Below are 18,299 nucleotides of genomic sequence, written 5' to 3' on the forward strand. Positions count from 1 at the left end.
CCCCCATAGGTCGGGTACAATACGGGGCCCCTCAGTCCCCTAGGCTCATCTCCAGTTCGGGCCAAAGCCGACGCCCTAAAGGAGAAGTGGGGGTTGCAGCAGAAGGCCCCCAGGGAGGGTAGGGGCAGCCAGGCTTTAGCGGCCCTGAGCACCCCCAGCTTCACCCAACGCCGGCTCAGGGGCACCCGGGGGCTGCAGGGACAGGAGCTGGGGTGAAGGCTGAGAGCAGGAATAAGGCGGGGCAGGCAGGGGGTAGCTGGGAACAACCCGGAGGGACAGGGCAGGTCGGGGGGAGGAGCCCTGGAGCGGGGGGAGGGACGGGTTTAGCCCCCTGCCCACCGCCGCTGGGCGCGGCAAGCGAGACGCGGGTCAGGCCTGCGCTGCGCTCGGGGATCGTTTGCTCTGGCCTGGCAATGGCAGGCCAGGCCGGGTGCTAGGCCGGGCGCGAGACGGATGGAGCCGCAGCAGCAGGCGGAGGCCGCCCCGGCCGGGATCTCCCTGCACGATTTCTGCGGGCGCGCGGGCGAGCAGCTCGTGCACTTCCACGCCATGCGGCTGCGGGACTCGCTCTTCCTGTGGGTGGGGGCGGAGCCCGCGCTCCGCAGCCTGGCCGTGGCCATGTGCAGCCCCCACGTGAGTGCCGGGCCCCCCTCGGCTCGCTACACGGAGCTAGCGGCAGAGCCCCCCCCCCCGTGCTCCCCACTCACCCGCCTTCCTGCCCCTGCTGCCCCGGGCTGCGCCCCCTCCCCCCGCCGGGGCGTTCGCACCGCGCTCAGCGCCTGGGGCACAGAGCCCCTTCCCCGCGCCTCACGGTGCTGGCAGGTGGCCCGCGGGCCCGATCCCACTAGGAAGATGTTTGCAAAGAGGGTTTTAGCGGCTGCCACGTTTTAAGCCCTCGTGTAAACAGGCTTGATCCCCTTTGACATCGTGTGAACGGGGCCTGGCCAGTCTAGGGGGTGGCCTAGGATGGGGCGGGTTAATGCAGTTCTACAGATGCCGACCCGGCTGGAGGTGCGAAGTTGCACAGTGGGGGCTGGCTAGGCCCCAGCGGCAAAGCCGTGCTGCTGTAGCGTAAGTGCTAGCTGCAGTGAGAGTGAGGGAAGGGGAATGGCCATCCCTGTAGCCTTCCAGCGGCAGCAACTAGGTCTGCAGAAGAATTCATCCAAGCATGATTGACCTAGCTGTGTCTACACTGCGGGTTAGATTGACCTAACTTGGTCACACAATGTGGACACAACTAGGGCTGTAGCAAGAGCTGCTGGGGGGCGGGGGGAGAGGGTAGGCAGCCCCCTCCCTTCCCCTCCAGTGTTTAAACATTTCCCACCTAAAACAGCTGTAGCATAGGCACTTATACAGCAATATAAGGGGTTCTTATGTGGCTGTATGAAATCTACCTTTCTGAGAGGCGGTACCTAGGCCTGCAAGCTCTGTGCATTGTAATTAAGCCAAGCCAACCTAACTTTAGATAACCCAGCCCTAAGTTTTAGGTGTAGACCAAGGCCTGGGTAAAATTTTCAAAAGCACCTATTGAGGAGCTTAAATTCCATTACTTTCAATTAGACTTACTTTTAATAATGGGATGTAGGCTCCTACGTGATTAAATGCTTTTGAAAATGTTACCCACTATTTATTTTTCTAGTCTACACACTACCCAAGAGTTTCCATTTGAACATCTTTTCTGGCATTTATACTTTTGCTGAACTTCCCTCTCAAGAGTTGAAATTTTAGGATGAACAGTTGAGCAGCTTTTGAGAACTAAAAGAGTTTATGTAGGAGGGAGGGGTAATATTTCCTTTCATTGCAGCATTTTGTCAAATAGATGGAAGGTATAAGTATGTAATTTGGCAGAGAAATGGGTAAAATTTGACAGAAAAGTGTCTTCAAGTGTTATCATGATACTTAACCCTTAGAAAGAACAGGAGTACTTGTGGCACCTTAGAGACTAACAAATTTATTAGAGCATAAGCTTTCGTGGACTACAGCCCACTTCTTTGGATATGCTCTCTGTATGTGTGTATATATATCTCCTCAATATATGTTCCATTCTATATGCATCCGAAGAAGTGGGCTGTAGTCCACGAAAGCTTATGCTCTAATAAATTTGTTAGTCTCTAATGTGCCACAAGTACTCCTGTTCTTTTTGTGGATACAGACTAACACGGCTGCTACTCTTAACCCTTAGAGGAACTGGTCAAACTACAGAAGTCAATGGAAAGACTCAGTGGGTATTGCATGAGACAATTTTTCCTCTGTAGATCTCACAGTGCGTAACAGGAGAAAGTATTATCCCCATTTTATGGATGGGGAAAACTGAGGCACAGAATTGAAGAGAGACAACAACCCAACGTCTTGCATCAGGATAGTGGGCAGAGCCAGGATTAGAATCCAGGTCTCCTGACTCCCATTTTAGTGCTCTATTCAGTTGATCTGTGCTGCAGGTATTTTGATGCAAATTGGCTGGATGATTTGGCTCAGCGTAAGCCTTTGAAAATTGCACTTTGCTCATCTGTAGTAGATTTTGACAATTGCAATATATTTGACAACAATTTGCCAGTATTTCAAAGGGGGACATAGCAGGCTGTGCCTGCATGACAATTTTGACTGTGTAGTAATTTTTTTTAGTGTATTCAAGATCTGTGCATTGAATGAGACAGGTCTGTGGAAGAGTACATCTTATTTACTGCATAGTAAGGAGCCATACCTCTTTGATAAGGGAGTAAATGGGGATTGAATTAATTGATTATTTCAAAAATGTCTCCTACAGCCAGAGATGGGACACTAGATGAGGAGGGTTCTGAGTTACTACAGTGAATTCTTTCCCAGGTGGGTCTTGCCCACATGCTCAGGCCATCTGGCCTTAAAGTCTATGGCTGTGCGTTGTTATTTGGATTGCGGTAGCTTCTAGGAGCTCCAGGTATGCACCAAGACTCCATTGTGTTAGGAGCCCTTCGTCACTTACTGCCAATATAGCACACATTGAATGGGGCAGGACTGTGTAGGAAACTTGCCTCGTAGGGTAGGTTTATACTGCAGTTAAACAGCCTCACAGCCCGAGCTCAAGTTAGCTGACACAGGCCAGCTCTAGGTGTCTCATTGCAGTATAGACATAGCCAGACCATGCACAGTGGTACACACACTTCAAAATGTGTCCAGCACATAAAGTTTTCGTGGACTGTAGTCCACGAAAGCTTATGCTCTAATAAATTTGTTAGTCTCTAAGGTGCCACAAGTACTCCTGTTCTTCTATAAGGCAGTGTTTGTTCAGCAACATAGGCTTCATAGGAGTCCATGCCTCAGTGAGGGCCCAGTTGTGCACTCCTCAATAAGTAATACTCAATTGTTTACTTCTCAGCATGAACAAGGGTTGCAGAATTGGATTCTTGTATGGGACAGGATATTTAGGTGGTGTCTACTCAAGTATTTCCAGGTTATGGAATTTTTCTTTTTTAAAAACTATATAGGAAAAACTATATATGGTATTCTTTGTGAAATAGTATTGGTGTGGGTAATTAAAGACTATTTTAATGGATACACTGCATAAAAAATTGTAGACACCAGGGGAGATTTTCAAAAGTGCCTCAGGGATTTGGGAATACAAGTCAGTATAATTACAGATTCATTGCAAGTGCTCCTGGTACTTTTGGAAACTCTCCTCCACCATCTTTATATAATGTAAAGGACACTGTGATTGGGTTGTTTTGGGGTTTTTTTACATGTTGGAGTTCACCGTGACATGGTAGCACACAAGTACTCAAATGATTGTAGGAAAGGTAAGTCCTCTTTCTTTAAACCCAAAACAGAAAAAGTGATTATTGTTGTGACTTCTTATATGCAGCCATCTCATCGGGGAAAAAATAGCTAATTTTAGTAGAGAATAAACAATTGATTCTTTGCTTTCTTTTCAGGACTCCATTCCAGTGTCTACATCACTCCTGGGAGATGCCTCTGACACCACCTCAAATTCTCTAGCCCAGCGACTAGGTGCGTTCTTGAATGGTTCAGAGATTTTATAACACACTTGTACTTTTGGGAATCCTTTTTAAATTCTTTGGTTGTTTTTGCTCTCACCTCGCATCTTTGGCAATGAAGCAGCTTTGTTGTCACCACAAGTTATGTTGCCTGACTTCTCAACAAGAGACGTACATTTGTCTCATGTAGACATGAGCTTAAATATTGGCTGACCATGCTTGAAGCGTGCATTGTGTTAAAGCAAAGCATTAGTGTGAATCGTTCTTGAGGAAAAGCTTTTATTCTTAATGGCTTTGGATTCTTCATGCCTAACTTTTCACATTTCTACTGCTCACCTGCTTAAAGTTAGGCATGTGCTTAAATACTTTACTGAGTCAGTGCTACTGTTCTCTACCTCTATATATCTGCAGTAGAACCTCAGTTACAAACACAGCGGGAATGGAGGTTGTTTGTAATCCTGAAATGTTCATAACTCTGAACAAAACATTACGGTCGTTTTTTCAAAAGTTTACAACTGAACATTGTCTTAATACAGCTTTGAAACTTCACTATGCAGAAGAAAAATGCTACTTTTAACCATCTTAATTTAAATGAAACAAGCACAGAAACAGTTTCCTTACCTTGCAAATCTTTTTTTAAACTTTCCCTTAACTGTTTTAGTAGTTTAACAAAGTACTGTTTGTTTTTTTCCCCCCATCTTTGTTGTTCCCTGATTGCGTACGTCCTGTTCCAAATGAGGTGTGTGGTTGACCAGTCAGTTTGTAACTGAGGCTCTACTTTACTACAGAGTTTGAAAGGCAAAAAGCACTTGGTTTCATTGCTGGCAATAGGAGTGTTATCCTAGGAATCTCCTGGCACTGCTGCTGAGGGACATTATTGATAACAAATAGAATGAGGGCTTTGCATTTCAGTAATCCCCATGCTTTGTTGAGTGATTAATATAGGACAGGAATAAACTTTCAAGGTAGGCCTCTCCCTATCCACTCCCTCTCCCCCCGCCCCCCCACACTTGCATATGCACTTTTAAATATCTTTCATTGCTTCAATACAAATTCTAATGCCTGACAGCTTAACGTGCAGGTGCCTGCACTCTGCAGATGCAAACACCGATGCTTGCACAAATATGTGCAGAATTGTGCATGCATAAATAAAAGCTACTTTACATCCTACAGCTCTCTTCAGCCAGAAAGATCCCAAAGCACTCTAGAAATTATTGGCCCAGATTGCAGATTTAAGGAAATGGACATATGCACACAGGAATCTCCTCACCCACCAGTGAAATGAAGCCGCCTCTGGGGTGGAATGGGGCATCTGTCTAATAGCTTAGAACAGTGCTGTAGTCCAGAAAATGAAACCCTTAACTGAATGCTCCCCTCTACCTACGTTATAGATGAGAGCACAAGTAGAACAGCCGTGGTATGTCCATGAGCCGGGGAGCAGCAACTCTCCTCCACGTTTGTGCCCTCTCCCAATCCTACAGGAGCTTTTCTTCTCCAAGCCTATTGCAATGTTGAGATTGTGAATCAGGATGCTGTGGATCTCATCGCTGGTTAACCAGCGTTTCCGCTGTGTAGAAGGACTTGCTTGCTCAGTACAGCTCAAGAGCTAGTCACGCTGTCTAGGCTAAAGGAGAGCAGGTGGGATGTGTGGAATGACATCTGCTCTGTGTGGTTATGGATCAGCCAGGTGTCAAACTACTGCTCTGATCCTCAAAGGGATTTAGGCACTGAACTCATTCATTTCAAGGGGAGTTAGGTACCTACATACCTTTGAGGATCTGGGCCTATGTTTCACTAGCTTGAGTGGCACAAAACCCTTCCCGTTCTTTAAAGTTGCAGATCTAACCCCTCTGAGGGGATGAGGAGGCAGAGTAACATCAGAGATCATTGTAGTATTTTGGGTACAAATTCCCCCCTTCTCTTCTCATTTCAAGGGAATATAATGAGCAGCGCATATATCCAGTTGACTCTGCAGGACAGTTTAGATGGGGGCAGGATCTAACTGCTCTGCTGGAGTTTCGACCAGGACACGGGGGTTAACATCCCTACTCTCGCAAGGGACCAGTAGCATTCACAAGCGTTGGAAACTCCATTTCATGTCTCCTCCAGACGACTAAGGCCAGACATGGTGCAGAAGGAATTCAGAACTCAGTCTGTTGGTTAAAGTGGTGTGGCAATTAATTAACTTTCAGTTTAGAATTAGTACTGCAGTTATTCAATGTGAGAATTTTTAAGCATTGATGATAAAATGAGCCTTTGTACCGCAGGGGCCAATACCAAGGCAGAGATGCTTGTTTTTCAAGTTGTAGCATATTAGCGCAACAAGCCACATCCCATTAACGTTATTGTGCGAATTGTTAAAAGGAAAATGAATCAATTTCAGAAGCAGTTCATGGGGCTCCCTCTTCTCACTGAGCCAAGAGGAAGTTGATCGTTAAAGATGGCGTTGTATGAGTGCCTAGATATTATTTTATCAAAACTAGGGAGTCTATTTTCTATACTGTAACTTTTTTTTCCATGTCATCCATTCACCTGCTGATCATTGAGAGCCATCTTTCCACTGTCTGGGGATTGACTGATTTATTTTTTTGCCACCACTGTTAGGTCTGTCATGGAAAATAACTTTTATATAATGTACATAGATCAGGTAATATGGTATCTACTTTATCATTAGATTATCCTAGAATTTTTCTACTAGGCTTTTTTGAATGTCTAATTACTTAATTCTATCCCTTCCTCCTTAAAGCATCTTTGAACACAAGTTCTCTCTTCAGTTTAGTTTGTGTAATCTGGTAAGGAGTCCAGTATAACCTGTAATTTATCTTGAACTACATTATCTTTAAGAGCCTGATCCAAAGCCAGTGGGAGCCTTTCCATTAACTACTGTGAACTTTGAATCAGGCCCTAACCCAGCCGTGGGCAAACTACGGCCCATGGGCTACATCTGGCCCGCAGGACCGTCCTGCCCGGCCCCTGAGCTCCCGGCCGGGGAGCCTAGAACCCAGCCCCTCCCCTGCTGTCTCCCCTTCCCCACAGCCATGCTGCCATGCGGGCTGCGCTCTGGCCCGCCGCTTCCCATGGACAGCGCAGCTGCCTCTGGCTGGGTTTTGCAGCTGTGAGCTCCTGCTTCTGGTAAGGGAGCGGGAGGTCCTGGGGGCAGTCAGGGGATGGGGAACAGGGAGGGTTGGGAGTGGGAGTCCTGGGGGGCCTGTCAGAGGACAGGGAGCAGGGGGGGCGGACAGGGGTGGTCAGGGGACAATGAGCGGTGGGTGGTTGGATAGGGAGTGGGAGTCCCAGGGGGGCTGTCAGGGGGCAGAGTTGTGGATAGGGGTCGGGGCAGTCGGGGCAGTCGGGACAGGAAGTGGGGGTTGGATAGGGGGCGGGGGTCCCGAGAGCGGGCAGGTTGGATGGGTCAGGGATTCTGAGGGGGGCAGTGGGAGGGGTTGGATAGGGGGCAGGGGCCAGGCTGTTTGGGGAGGCACAGCCTTCCCTACCCAGTCCCCCATACAGTTGCACAACCCCAATGTGGCCCTCCCCTGCCCTAATTTAAGTGACACATCTGACACCCAGCACTCATCAGTGACTGCTATCTAAGGTTTTTAGCCAATAAGCCAGACTGAGTAGGCAAGTTAGTTATACTACTACTTTAGAGGTGGTTCCTCCAGGTCAGTGTATTTGTATTGTGGTATGGGAAACTTGCCTTATTTCTCTCCATAAAATGTTTGATTACTACCAGCACTAATATTGGAACAAGTAATATATGACTGTTCTTTGTTTTGTATTTTAGCCAGGAAGACCAAAAAGCAGATCTTCGTCAGCTACAATCTTCAGAATACAGATAGCAGTTTCATATTACACATAGAGAACAGAATCAAGGAAGAAATGATGGCTTTTCCAGAGAAATTCTAACTTTGCATCATTGTAAGCTACTTTTTTTTTTTTTTTTTTTTTAAAGAAATAAACTGTGACTGGGTTTCCATATTGACAGACATTGAGTTAATATTTGGGAACTTTGTGTTGTTTTTACAAAATTGTTTGGACCAAACTTGAATAGAACTTAAAGTTTGAAAGAAATACATTTTTTGAATTCCTCTGCTGTGTTAGAGACGGGGTCTGTGGGATATGGGGAGGAATGTTGTGAGTTAAGCAAGATATTGTAAACTTGTGTATGCATGGAGCTTGACCTACCTGGAAATTGTAATCAGGGGATGGTCTCTGGATTTTAGTTGCACAGGTAACATACTATGTATCATAATTAGAGCAAGAGAAAACAAATCTCTTCTAATGCTTCTGTGAAAGCCTGGCATGCTGTTGTGAAAAATCAGCAAATTAAATAAAAGGAAGTACATTGATGTCACTTTCATGGTGGGAGAATGGCAGGAATTTGTTTTCCAAAGGGGAAGGAATTTTCCACTGAAAAGGAAAAAAAATGTTTGGTCCTAAAGTGTGCTTTCTTACTCAGTATATATATGCACTATGTAACCAGTCTTGGCTGCTGCTGCTAGTGATGTTTTCCTGTTAGTCGTGCAGCACCAACACAGTTTGCAGGATTCTGTTCCAGCTTGTTCCATCAACAGATTAACTAAAGGCATAGTTTGGATTATAAAACTGTTACGATTACTGCTGATAATGCAGGTGCAGGAAAGCACTTTCAGTCTAGGCGGAGTTGGTTGGGCTGGTAGGTACAGAGGCCTATCTTACATGTAAATTAAGCACATTTGATGAAGAAATCAGTTAGACACAATAGCCATGGACCACCCCACTACCACTTTTACACTCTTCAGAGTAATACCCTTCAAAAGGGAAGAGCTAAACAGAGGAAAATACAGGGGGGTAGTTTGAGATTAAGGGCACTGGAATAAGTAACTCTACACAGGCATTTGTAAGGGACCAGTAGAAACCTGGTGCCTGTAGAGAGGAGTCTTTATTCCCAGTGATTGTTGTTAATAGGCTGAATGGACTGGAAATTAGGATATTTTCCTCTTTCCCTTCACTGAGCCCTCAGGGGCTTATGTTATTTCTCAAAGCTTAAATAACAGTTTCAGATCCTTAAGTGAAAGATGCTATACATGTGCAAGCTATTATTATTAAAAGGGAGTTTTCTGAAATAGTGTATGAGAATCTTATCTAAAAAAGCCTGAGGGTTTAAGTTCTAGTAGCACAAAGGCAGAATTGTCTCACGATTAAACAGGAGGGCACTAAAGGTCAGGAGACACGAATTCTATTTTCCTCCAACCCCTGACTTGCTCTGTGACAGTGAGGAAGTTGCATAACCTGTTTCCCCATCTGTAAAGTAACAGACCTCACACTGGAGGGCATGGAAAGTCTCCACTGTAAGTATAAAATATTATTAATGCTGCTAGAGTAGCTCACTGGAAACAAAGAAGCTGGCTGGCTCCAGAAAAGCCATCTCAGCCTAGTTTCTTATGGCTTCATGGTCACTAGTTAAAAAGTAGATATAGCAAATAATGCTTCTTTCGAGAATGCAACTTCAGCCTCTGGTTACATCTAGTCTCTGCTCTGCGTTGTTTTGATAAATAAATTATAATACATAATATCTGTTGCCAGCCCCTGTTTCTACAATAAGAGTATAAAGGTAAGGACCAACACCTCTACTTTCACCTGGCCTCGGTTGAACCCCGGGAATTACAGACCAGTCATCTTAACTTCAGTATCTGGAAAGATAATGGAACAAGTAATCAATTTGCAAACACCTACAAGATAATAAGGTGATAAGTAACTGCATTGAGAACAAATTACGTCAAACCACCCTAATAGCTTTCTTTGACAAGGTAACAAGCCTTGTGGATGGGGGGGGAAGTGGTAGATGTGGTATATCTTGATTTTAGTAAGACTTTTGATACTGTCTCACATGACCTTTTCATAAACAAACTAGGGAAATACAGCCTAGCTGGAGCTACTATAAGGTGGGTGTATAACTGCTTGGAAAACTATTCCCAGAGCGTAGTTATGAGTGGCTCACAGTCTAGCTGGAAGGACATATTGAGTGGGGTGGTCAACTTCTGTTCAATATTTCATCAGTGATTTAGATAATGGCTTCAAGAGTAAACTTATAAAGGTTGTGGACAATACCAAACTGGGAGGGGTTGCAAGGGCTTTGGAGGATAGGATTAGAATTCAAAATGATCTGGACAAACTAGAGAAATAGTCTGAAGTAAAGAGGATGAAATTCAATGAGGACAAATGCAAAGTACTCCACTTAGGAAGGACCAATCAGTTGCACACATACAAAATGGGAAATGACTGCCTAGGAAAGGGATCTGGAGATTACAGTGAATCACAAGCTAAGTATGAGTCATGTGAGTAACACTTGCGTAAAAACCCCAAAACTGGTAATTCAGAGCTAAAGGTTGAGATTTTATTGACAATCTTGGAAACGGAGTTCAGATCGGCAGCCTTAACTCTCCTGTTGTGTATGTATGCGCTATGCTAGGTGGTCTCATTCCCTGGTCACCATTCACCACCTGTTTCTCTCAGCAATGCATTTTAGACAGAACAGTTCAAACTCCAACTTCATCAAGCATTGTTTTGCTGGCTACACAGCATGTGAATTCTGCTCAGGAGCATATACTCTAATGGTTAAATTATGATAATTAGCCAGAGTTGGAGTCAATATGATTTACCTAATTGTATGACAGTAGCACCACCTTGTGGCCCCAACTGAGTGTAGGACCCATGGCACTATACACACACACAATCACAGACAGCCTGTTCCTCAGACCTTAAAAATCTTCAATAGACAAGACAAAAGGTCAGAGGGATGAAATGATTTGCAAGATGTCAGCCAGCAGGTCAGTGTCAAAGCCAGGAACAGAACCCACATCTCCTGACTCCCAGTCCTGTGCCCTAACCACTGGCGTATACTGCCTCACAGTGGCATTGTATGGAGCCAGCACTGCCCCAGGGGAGCTCAGAGATTCTCTCTCATGTGGTACTGTCCCTTCTTAGCGCACCCTCGCCTTCTCCCCCCCCCGGGTTCAGGTAGGAGCATGGATGCTGAAGCATCCCTTTGGATAGTGCAAGGTGCTCCCTGGCTAGTTGAGGAAGGTTGGACCACCCCACCCTCTCTGGAGCAACGTGTGGCCCTGCAGAGAGCTGTCCTTGTGTTCCTACAAGTGCAGAGACTGCGATTGTCCCTGGGTCTTGTGCAGCAGGCACAACAGATGTGACAAGGCTCCTTTTTCTCCGGTCCTATTGGGGGAAGGGATAAATATGACCCTAATGCTACATAAATGCAGCATGATTCTACATGTAAACTGTCTCAGTTTCACTTAGCAGAACATTCATGACAATTTGGGTCATGGTGTCAACCTCACTTGCCTCAGGCAAGTGAAAAGGATGAGTTGCCGTTTTCCTTGCCAGGAAATGGCAATAATATACTGAGGGAATCAGGCAATATAGGCATTGGAAAACTAAATGAAAAGTACTAAATCAGCTTTCCTGATGTGAAAGCAGCAGCTCCCAGCCTCTGTGAAATCAGGGTGAATGAATGCATGCATCAATAGTTAGGTGAAAATGCAATCACCAATCAAGGTTCCCCAAGCCTTATAGCATATGTCAGTGATACTAACGCCAAAGCTGTCAAACTGTATGTGGTCTTCATCTTCCTAAAGCCAGCTGTCTTCTCAGGTTTGACTAAGGCACTGGATGACATCTCAAGAGACAGACACACACAGTCAGCTGGCCTGACCTCTGGGTTAGTAGCCAATTAAGGTAAACATTATTGCCTTCCTATTTTAGCCAAATTCAGTAGGAGTGGGGAGAACAACCTAGGTTGGGCTCCTTTTGGATCAAGACTTGTCTAAAATTATGAAGGCAGAAAATGTTGCTTACTATATACAGCTAGATCCCAGAAATAACCTATTGTAAAAGGATGCTTTGTCTATCCCCAACTCAAGTCAACACTGTTTGGCAATCTTCTTTTCAAGGTTCCTTCCACATGGACTCTAGAACCCAGAATAGATCAATTTGATTAGCAATAGTAAGATTACAGTAGAGCATAGAGGCACTGTGCAAAGAGATAGTAAGAGAGAGTCCTCTGTCCTGAAGAGCTTACAGTCTTAACCAGGGATAGGCAACCTGCGGCACGCGAGCTGATTTTCAGTGGCACTCACGCTGCCCGGGTCCTGGCCATCGGTCCGGGGGGCTCTGCATTTTAAATTTAATTTTAAATAAAGCTTCTTAAACATTTAAAAAATCTTATTTACTTTACATACAACAATAGTTTATTAGATATTATAGACTTACAGAAAGAGACCTAAAACCATTCAAATGTATTACTGGCACATGAAACCTTAAATTAGAGTGAATAAATGAAGACTTGGCACAGCACTTCTGAAAGGTTGCCAACCCCTGGTCTAAACAGACAAGACAGACGAAGGGAGGGAGGAGAAACAGGCACAGATGAGTGAAATGACTTGCCTGAGGTTGCGCAGCGAATCAGAAATAGAATCTTGGTCTTCTGAGTCCCAGGCCCATGGATCATGCTGAGTCTAATGCAAATGGAACTTGTAGTTGAGCAGCAGAACTGCTTCAGCTGCAACATATCCTCTTCCTTGAAGGACAACCTTAAGGCGGCAACTGGTGGCTGAAGTACCCTTAGTTAGAGAATCTGTATTTTTTTTGGTTTTTTAAATAAAAAGGGTTAGTGCTGTTATGGGAGGTTTTAAAAATTTCATTAAACTTCTTCAGTAGCTGGGGTTATTTTTGAAAGCACAGCTTGAACACTCATCGCACTGAAGGCAAGAAAGACATTCAAAAGGAAGTATGCTAATGGGGCAACACCTTTTTATTTCTGTACATTTACATACAAAGTTTTTCAGTAGGTACAACAGATGTAACATCATGCAGACATTTAGCTTGTAAGACTGTTTTCAGTACTTGATTTAAGCTTGTGCTATGAATAAGCACCACCAGACTACTCATGATCAAAACATACAGTAACACGATTCTTTAATAAAACTTCATCAGAAACTGAGGGGAGGGAGGGAAGTCTCACCCACTAGACATAAACACACTGTACTCCTTTCCCAAGACATTTCACACAATACAATTAAAATGAGGATTAATTTTTTTTTTTTTAAGTTAAAGTGTGGGAGATCAACCCGCACTTAAGCGTTGTCTTTATGTGCTAGCTACAGCTGCAATTTGACTTGACATTCACAGAGTTCATTTAATGGCACTTCTGCTTCCAATTTGGTGATCTTTAGCATTTGGCTCCAGGAAGTGGCATCATTTAAGAAAAATACTTCCATGTTAAAACAAAGCAAAACCGAAACAAAACCAAAAAACCCTGCTTAACCAAAACAACAGTTTTCAAAAGTGGCAAAGATTACATGCTTTTCCTCATCTTATCTATTTTCAGTGTGTTTGGCAACAGAAACATTGCTGAAAAAAACACCCCATAAAATGATCAAGTGTAATGCCATTTTCACATTCTGTTGAAAAATTCTAAAAACAAAAAACAAAACATGTCCCTTAAATGGTAACTAAAAACCCCACTAGTGGGCTAGAATAACTGAGGGCTTATGGAAAGAAATGGGCCTAAATGGACAGCAAAGCTTTGAATGCTTTCCTTGTTGCATTGGCTGGGAACAGTAGTCATCTGAGAAAAATGTTTCCTTTGCGCTGTGGAGAACCAGGATTGAGACGCTTATGGCTTGACAGACAGTTGTTAAAAAACTGCCACAGTAACCAACTGTACAAAGAACCGGACAGAACACAGTAGGAAACTGATGCTTGTTTATAGCCTCCTGCCCTGCTGTATCATTTAGTACCTGTCTGTCTCTCCCCAGAAACTTTCCAGCCTCAGATAGCCATCAGCTTTAGTGGAGTGTAATATCTTTTTAAAAAACAGGCTTTCATCCTCTCAAATGAGCTATAACAGAGCTGCCGAGACAGACTATTACTTAATGTTTTGGCCATGACTGAGCCAAGCAAACCATAGGTGTTGGGACCTCATTTCAAAGGACTAGTACCAAATGCCTCATCTCAGGCAAATTAAAAAACAAAATACAAAGGTAAATTTCACAAAAATTGCCAAGTGCGCCTGTCACCTAATGTATTTATTTCTTATATAAATAGGCTGATATGTTTAAACAGTTCTTTTTCCTGGGACTGTTTGTAATGAAAGAGCAAACACCAGAATAGGAAACTATAAAGTGCTGTGGACAACAGCGATGACACACCAGGACCATAACAGTGCTAAATGCAATCCGTCTAATAGGCTTGTGAAAGTACATGATTTGTACTGTAGCCTGAGTATATTTGCACAGAGACCATGAACTAAAAAGCGGTTCTATGGTATATGGATTGCAAGGTGCTGCGTAACAGCTCTGAGTCTGTGTGCATGCCCGATTTCAAACAATCCTCTGCTCTCTCTATTGGTCTCCTGTGTCAAGGCCCCCCTCCCTGGATTATTATTTGTTTTACTTTCTAGATTTTGATATAAACCCACTTTTCCTGATATGTGGCTTGTAACAAGCTTCATATAAAAGGCAAAAGGTATTACACAAATTTGGCACATGAATACTGCACAAACCGAAAGGCCTTATTTTCGAGGTGAATGCAGACTGCAAAAATCTGAACGCAGAACAAAACGAAGGAGAGGTGGCCACTTTCAAACCGTACAGTAACTAGAGATGTTTAGAGAGTGTAAGAAAAATTGGTCTGTTGCTGTCACAGCAAGTCTAACTAAGGTGAAAACAATAGCGTAACTCCAGGCAAAATTACCATCAGCTGGTCCAGTGTTTCTTACGTGGCTCAAAAAGAACCTAAATGTCCACATCCTCTGTACAAAAGGTAGCAGCTTTAGGACAACATTGATTTTCCAGCCACAACAATCTTTGTCACTTCTCCAGGCCTGCTCGTCCTCTTGCACTCATCAGCATCTGCGGCTGTGTAGCTTACTACAGTACTCACAGTCTTGCTGATTTTGTGTGGGTTACAAGAGGACAAAGGCAGCCTAATGGAGGATGTAAGTAGTAGGTACAGTAGTTAACAGACAATATATAGAGCAAAAGAATGGCTAGGGAAGAAGAGGAAAGTGCAGATTAGCCTTTCCATGCCTATGAATGCAAGATGTCCATCAAACAAAGTGGCAATCATATGGATGCTCAATACAACATTACATATCCTGCTGCTCTGTTCATTTAAATGGCTGTACCACTGGGCAAATCAAAAATGCATGGCCGGAGTGAATAAGGTAAGGAAGGTAGCGGTGGGGGGATTGTTAATGATGCAAAAAAGCTTTTAAGCTCAGAATGTTCTTGTATTAACTAGATCCGTAAGACATTCACACAACAATGCAAATCTGTTGCTGGCTTGGGGACTCACCTGGCTATTATCAAGTAGCCATCTTTGCAATAAATGAAAGATTTGCTTCTTACTTTACTAAGCAGAGGCATTTTAAATTACTTTAATCAAACAAGTGATCCTATAGTATTTTTTTTTTTTTTTTTTTTTAAGAGAGAGTCTACAAGAGCACATTTTTGGTGGGATTAAGGTGGCAGTTCATTGTAAATTCTTGGGTCAGAAATAGCAAACAGGAGACAGCAAAATATATAGTAATCACAATTCTGGCTTGGACAGGAGGTTTTAAAAACGTATAATTAAAGATGACCCATTTCATAGAGAGTGCCCTCTTGACCTCTATTTAAGTAACATTTTAAACAGCCCTTTCTCCCCCCCCCATCTTCAGTATTTATTCAAATAATCAATTCATTCCCTTTTATTCTAATAAAATAAATTTAAATAAGAACAGGCTTTAAACAGTTAGGGCATGCAATGTCACAGTTCTTGTACTAGTGGAAATTTCAGCTAAACTCCCTTTTGGAGCAAGCATTTCAGATTGTAGCCAATACTCCTACATTTTGTCTCCTTTAACCAAAAATATTCTCTGGAACACTAGGATACAGATATTGAACCTCCTGTTAGTTAACACCATTCTTGGTAAACCTAATTTTACCACTGGTGGTCAACTCATTTCAGTTGTTTATATTATTATTAATCACTTGCTGGAAATCTCTAAAAGAGCTGAATGTGATATTTAAAATGTAGAAGGCTGATCCTGATTGAAAAACTAAGCTAGTTTGTGTAGTATTTTGCTGACTGCTTTAACTACAGTAAAAAAACAACTCTAATTTAGAAAATAACTTTTAAATACATATGGGGACACTATCAAAACCTAATTTACGCTAAATAAAATGCAGCCAGAGTTTGACTCACAACAGGTTTTTTGTTGTTTGTACAAACAGAGCAGGCAACCTGGGGGATTTGACTTTCTAGACAGGCAGAACTAATGTTGTTCTAGCCTAAGTTTCAGTAGATTCAGCTTTGCAGCAGAGATACCTCTTTCCTTTAACAAAACACAAAAACAAACAAAAAACATCACACCATTTCTTTTTTGGAATGGCTGCACCTCTTGAAATAAGATGGCTTCATTCATGTGATCAATGAAAAGGGAGTAAAGTGCTTCTTTAAAATGATAATCAAAATAAATATAAACATTTAATTCCAGGAAAAGAAAGTTTGGAAGGGTTATCTCCGTCCAGTTCTTTTCTCAGATGTGTTATTTCCCCCCATAACCTTTTCAAAAGTAATTTGTACACCAGTTGAAGATTCCTACAATAAGTGGCTTTAGCAGCAGAGCTGAATTCCCCCATGTATCCATCTGTTCCATCACTGGTCTGCAAACCCGTGCAAAATGCCCCCACCCAAAGTGCGCCTTCTCCCAATAAAATAAAATAAAATAAAAAAATCTGCCCAGTTACATCCCATTGGCAGTGGTATTCTCGGACACCCCGTCGCCCACAGCTGACGAATCGTGGAGGCCAGAATAATCCTTGAGTTCAGAGTTTGTCAGAAGCAGGGGCTGCTCCCCTTTCTTGTGTGGTAGGAGGGGCTTCCTGGTGTAGTGTTCGCCGTCTGGGATGTTCTCAGGCAGGTTTTGGTTCTTGCTCTCCGGCAAGAGAAGAATACAGATGATGCAAATGAGCGTACAGCAGGCAAAGATCACATGGTGCAGAAAGTAGCCTTTCTGGTTATGAAGCTCCATTATAGGTGCAGTCAGCATACCAAAGCCTGCACTGGCCAGGACAAGTCCGAGTCCACCTCCCCTACAAAGACAAACAGTCTCAACACATACAGAATATAGCAGCTATGTATTTGAAATAAAACAAAAAACACTTCAGCGAAAGATTGAAAACTTTCCTTTTGGTTTATTTTCTGGAATCAAAGTTACTTCACAAAGAGCGGAGCAGTATGTAAAATGAGGACATTACCCTGCAGAGGTCAGCAAAGCTTACATCCTCATTCTCAAAACATGACCACTGTGCCTATACCAGCCACCTGATCCATTCCTAACTGAACTGCCCTGCATGAAGTGCAGATGGCTCAGGCCTAGGCTACATGGGGGTGGGGGAGAGTGGGGAGGCGCGGGATCCATCTAAGTTACGCAACTTCAGCTATGTGAATAACGTAGCTGAAGTCGACGTACTTAGACATACTCACCACGGTGTCTTCACTGTGGTGAGTCGACTGCTGCTCCCCCGTTGACTCTGCCTGCGCCTCTCGTGGCAGTGGAGTACAGGAGAGCCTTGGGGGTCAATTTATCACGTCTAGACTAGACACGATAAATCAACCCCCATTGGATTGATTGCTGCCCGCCGATCCGGCGGGTAGTATAGACATACCCTTAGTGTGTCCATGTTCACGTTTACGTTTGAACTGTTGCTCCTTTGGCCCAGGCTCACCCCAGAGCTGTTATAAACTGTCTCACTTGCAATGCTCTCCAGGTACCTGAGCCGCAATTCCCAGCACAGCTTCCAGCAATGATGGATTCCAGCAGATTCTGAAAGGTCTCCTGTGCACTGTGGGACAGGGGTAGGGGGACTACTTGAATGGCTTCAGTCTGAACAGATTCAGTGCTGCCCACACTGTCACTAACCTGATGCAGGCTGAAATGGTTCAGCCTAAACTAACGCTTGGCCCTACTGAAAAAGCAAGTCTAATCCACGCCGTATTTCACACACGTCAAGTACCTGAAGCATTGTTGTGCGTGGTCACAATGGGCATCTCTGTGCTGGGGAAATTTTCTAACTGGTTTTAACCCTATTAGAGCCATCATGTAGACCAGATTAGATGATTTAAGGCAGTCTGCCCTGCTTTTACAGAACCAGAGTCCAATGTGATCTTGACAGCGTTTCATTAAAAGTGGGTCAGGCCAGTCTATACTTAGTCCACACTATGGCTCTAAATTATTTTAAAAACAGGCCTGATTACACACAGTTATGGTACTGGTTTTGTTAGGGG

The 18,299-nt window shown here is 43.8% G+C and overlaps 2 protein-coding genes across 2 annotated transcripts in view; one reads left to right on the forward strand and one right to left on the reverse strand.

Annotated features, from left to right (window-relative positions):
• The first annotated feature begins 373 nt into the window (after window positions 1-373).
• On the forward strand, window positions 374-8,325 carry PSMG4 (proteasome assembly chaperone 4). Its single transcript, XM_034762239.1, has 3 exons — window positions 374-633; window positions 3,906-3,981; window positions 7,756-8,325. The coding sequence occupies exons 1-3, from the start codon at window positions 454-456 to the stop codon at window positions 7,875-7,877; spliced, it is 378 nt and encodes a 125-aa protein (XP_034618130.1). The 5' UTR covers window positions 374-453; the 3' UTR covers window positions 7,878-8,325.
• Window positions 8,326-12,754: 4,429 nt separating this feature from the next.
• The window catches only part of SLC22A23 (solute carrier family 22 member 23), a 180,629-nt gene continuing 175,084 nt past the window's right edge, over window positions 12,755-18,299 (reverse strand). Inside the window, exon 10 of the mRNA XM_034762240.1 lies at window positions 12,755-17,104. Coding sequence (XP_034618131.1) covers window positions 16,756-17,104 — 349 coding nt within the window. The 3' untranslated portion in view covers window positions 12,755-16,755. The remainder of the gene's footprint in view (window positions 17,105-18,299) is intronic.

This window comes from Trachemys scripta, chromosome 2, assembly GCF_013100865.1.
Source record: "Trachemys scripta elegans isolate TJP31775 chromosome 2, CAS_Tse_1.0, whole genome shotgun sequence".
Taxonomy (NCBI): Eukaryota; Metazoa; Chordata; order Testudines; family Emydidae; genus Trachemys; species Trachemys scripta.